Genomic DNA, 3,415 nt, shown 5'->3' with positions numbered 1-3,415 from the left:
GAGTCCTCTTGCTGGGCACAATTGTCCTGCTGCATCCCTGGTTGCCGTTTAGTTTGCTCTTTACTGGGGAGCCAGGGAAGAAAGGACTTCATATCACTGTCGGGAAAAACTAGGTATAGAGTAAGACCCAAAGTCCAGCACTCAGGGGACTCTGCATGTGGACCTCTGCGGTTCATGCATCTTCCCTTGTCTTGGTCACGCTGGCCCGCTGCCACCCCTATAACACACCCACACAAGGAGAGTCATTCCAGGGAGACTATGTGTGGGCTGGCCCTGGGGACAACTGTAGACTTTTCTGTTCTTTAGGAGGGGCAACCAAACAAAGTCTCATTGTCTAAACAGTGCTGGAGGCTCATGCCACACCCCACTCTCACCCTCATGGTCCTGAATCCTCCACCTCAGCATGCAATATCTTTTCTTTGCCTCCTGGGAATTCTACCTGAGAGCCTCCTTGGGAATCCCCAATATAATAAAGAGGGTTATTCATTGGTTCTGACTCCCACTCCTCCTATTCCATCATCAATCTTTGCTCTTCTCAACTTGCTCAGTGGTTCTATGGGTGGGACAGAGCTTTCACCCCCTTAGCCTCCCTAGCTCCTCATTTCCTTTACCAAGGCTTCCCCCAACTTCCTATCTTCATCATAATCTTGGGGAACCACAGAAAGCCCAGTATGAACCAAAAAAAAGCCCAATTTTTGGATATACAACCCAAAGAGTTGAACTTGACCAAGGAAAGAACCTTGGATTTTCTAACCGTTCCCCTCCCCTGCTGCTCATCCCACCCTTACTCTGGCTTGCCTTTGGAAGGCAAGGCAGTTTGGAAGGATCCACTTAGTTCACCTTGCTTTCTAATGTTCTCTTGCTCACTCAACATCTGTCAGAGGTAAAGGAAAAGGTTGCTCCGTTTAAAGAAGACGGCTTTAGTGGGACAAGATCTTAGGATTCACTCACATTATAGACGAGAGGCCACAGCCAGAAACCCAATCTAAGAAGCTGAGACTCCTGAGGGTGGGCTCACTCATTGGTTCATATTGCCTGGTTTTTCTTTTCTGGGAAATTAAGGTTGGATAGCTCTTGCACCACTTGGGAATGAATGGGGTTCAGAACCCAGCGTCTGATCCTGTTCTTTGCCGTACCCCTTTTTGCTTCTTGGTGGGCTGTCAGCGTGGATCTGGGGACATCTGACTGGTTTCCAACCTGGATGCTCAGGGAAGCTCTCTGTGATCTCTTTTACTGTGTCTTTTCAAGAAATACCCTTTCTGCTTCCTTTAAATGATATATCCCTTCCCTCCCCACACCTAACATAGCACCCCCTTCCTGCTCTCACTTGCTGTGAAGTGCACAGTGGGGACCTGGAGAAGTTGCTGAGCGAACACCTGAATCTCAGGGTTCTGGGACTTGGGGGCTTCACTTACCCAAAGAAGAGACGAGCAGGGCAGCCAGGATAGGGCTGGAACTGGATGAGGGAGCCCCAGGAGCCATAGCTGGGGTAGGGGCTAGGTCCCAGAGCGTCTGTGGGGTGAAGAAAGTGGGGGACAAGGAACTGAGCAGGGTTTTCTGGAACCTGCTTAAAATCCCCTGGATTCCCAGCATGAGGGGGCTGTCCTGAGCCAGTGACCAATTGCAGCCTGGCATGTGCAATTGAGAGGTGGTTGGGAGGGTGGCAGGGGGCATGGAGCAGAAGGGGCATTGTATACTCTGGGTGGAGGGGTGGGAGAACACATACCACCCCATACACAGAGAGCTTTGTATATTCTGACCTCCCCTACCCTAGGCCGGAATGTTGGGGGGGGGGAGGGCTGAGGGAGAGGGACAGAAAAAGGGACACAGACACCCTTCTCTGGGGAATAGATAAGCTGAGAAACCTAGATCCAAAAGGCCATGCAAAAGCTTCCTTCTTAGCCTCCTTGCCTGAGAGCCCTAGGACCTAGAGGCCAATTTCTTTCAGAGAGCTCCCAAATTAGGATGTCCCATGTTGTTCTGATTGCTACGGCAACACTGTAGCCTCCTTGAGATGACAAAGCCCTTTGGGAACAACTTTTTCCATCTCCCTGAATCCTAGGAGATTCTACCTAGACAGAAGCTTTTTTTTTTTTTAATTTAGAAACTTTCAAGAAGAAGCCCAAATCTCCCCCTTTTGTTAGGAAACCCTTCAACACCTTATGCTGTACGGCAGTTTAAACAAGCAAAGGCACATATCGTCCTGCGTGCTGGCCATTTAGAAAGTATAAGAATGCTGGTATTCAAATGGTAAGTCGGTTCTGCCTGCAAGCTCAAAATCTAGTTTGAGAAGGCAGAGGGGAGAAACAGCCAACAAACTCATCAACAGCCAATGAACAGAACGCTGGGAATACCACACAACACCAACCACTCACTCCATCAGGAAGCTTAGGTTCTTCAAATAACCTTCACTTCATATATAAAGTTCAGAGGAAGGAACAGCCAGGTCTAGGGGACAATGTTCTATAGGGACCTTGAAGGAGAAGTGCCATTTTGAAAAGGGGACTAGGAGGGACAGTGGCTAGATGGAACAGCGGAGAGCAGAAGCAAAAGTAAGTTATCTTCCCCCATCGTGTGTGTGTGTGTGTGTGTGTGTGTGTGTGTGTGTGTGTGTGTGTGTGTGTGACATTTGTGAAGCTCTGGGCATATTTAGAGCAGATGATATACATCCATGTTTGATTTGATGTGGGGATCTTAGGGTACAGTAGGAAATAAGTCTGAACAGGAAACTTGAAGGTCTCAAATAACAGGCTCAAGAGGATAGACTTATTCTAGTGCACTGGAAGGATCTCCTCAAGAATTGAATTAGAGATGGGGAAATCAGCCTCAGTTTATGCCTGTCTTCCTAGCACTTAGGAAGTGGAAGCAGGAGGTTCAGGAGTTCAAGCCTAGCCTGGGCTATAAGAGATCATCTCATGAAGCAAGCAAACAAACAAGATGTTTGGAATGTCTACATGACCAGAGTCTGGGATTACAGGTGTGCACTACTGTGTGGTTATCTGCAGTGCTGGCCTAAAAACTGGGGCATTGTGAATACTAGGCAGTCATTCTACTTGCTTGGCTACATACCTAGCTTTACTATTTTCTATGTTTGTTTCTTTACTGACCTTGCTAAGGCTGTAAGTCTCTTCAGGTGGGCTGGTCAGCATATTCTTGTATCTTTGAGTCCCCTATAGCACTTTCATAGACTGGCAAAAGTCAATTATACATATATGGTCAATAAAATTATAAAAGACAAGTGATGGGACCGGAGAAATGGCTCAGCAGTTAAGAAAACTGACTGCTGTCCCAGAGGGTGGGGACTGAGTCCCAGCACAGCACCCACATGGCAGCTCACAGGTTTGTAACTCCAGCTCCGGGGATCTGGCTCTCTCTTCTGGCCTCCTGGAGCCACAAGCACACACGTGGTGCACAC

General features: G+C 48.2%; 1 protein-coding gene across 1 annotated transcript in view; it reads right to left on the bottom strand.

Annotated features, from left to right (window-relative positions):
* Mpz (myelin protein zero) overlaps window positions 1–1,510 on the bottom strand; it is a 6,141-nt gene extending 4,631 nt beyond the window's left edge. Inside the window, 1 exon segment of the mRNA XM_005348790.3 lies at window positions 1,416–1,510. Within this exon segment, the coding sequence (XP_005348847.2) occupies window positions 1,416–1,482 (67 nt within the window). The 5' untranslated portion in view covers window positions 1,483–1,510.
* Between the last annotated feature and the right edge of the window lie 1,905 nt (window positions 1,511–3,415).

This window comes from Microtus ochrogaster, chromosome 6 (genome assembly GCF_000317375.1).
Source record: "Microtus ochrogaster isolate Prairie Vole_2 chromosome 6, MicOch1.0, whole genome shotgun sequence".
Taxonomy (NCBI): Eukaryota; Metazoa; Chordata; class Mammalia; order Rodentia; family Cricetidae; genus Microtus; species Microtus ochrogaster.
This window is presented reverse-complemented; position numbering and strand designations above follow the sequence as displayed.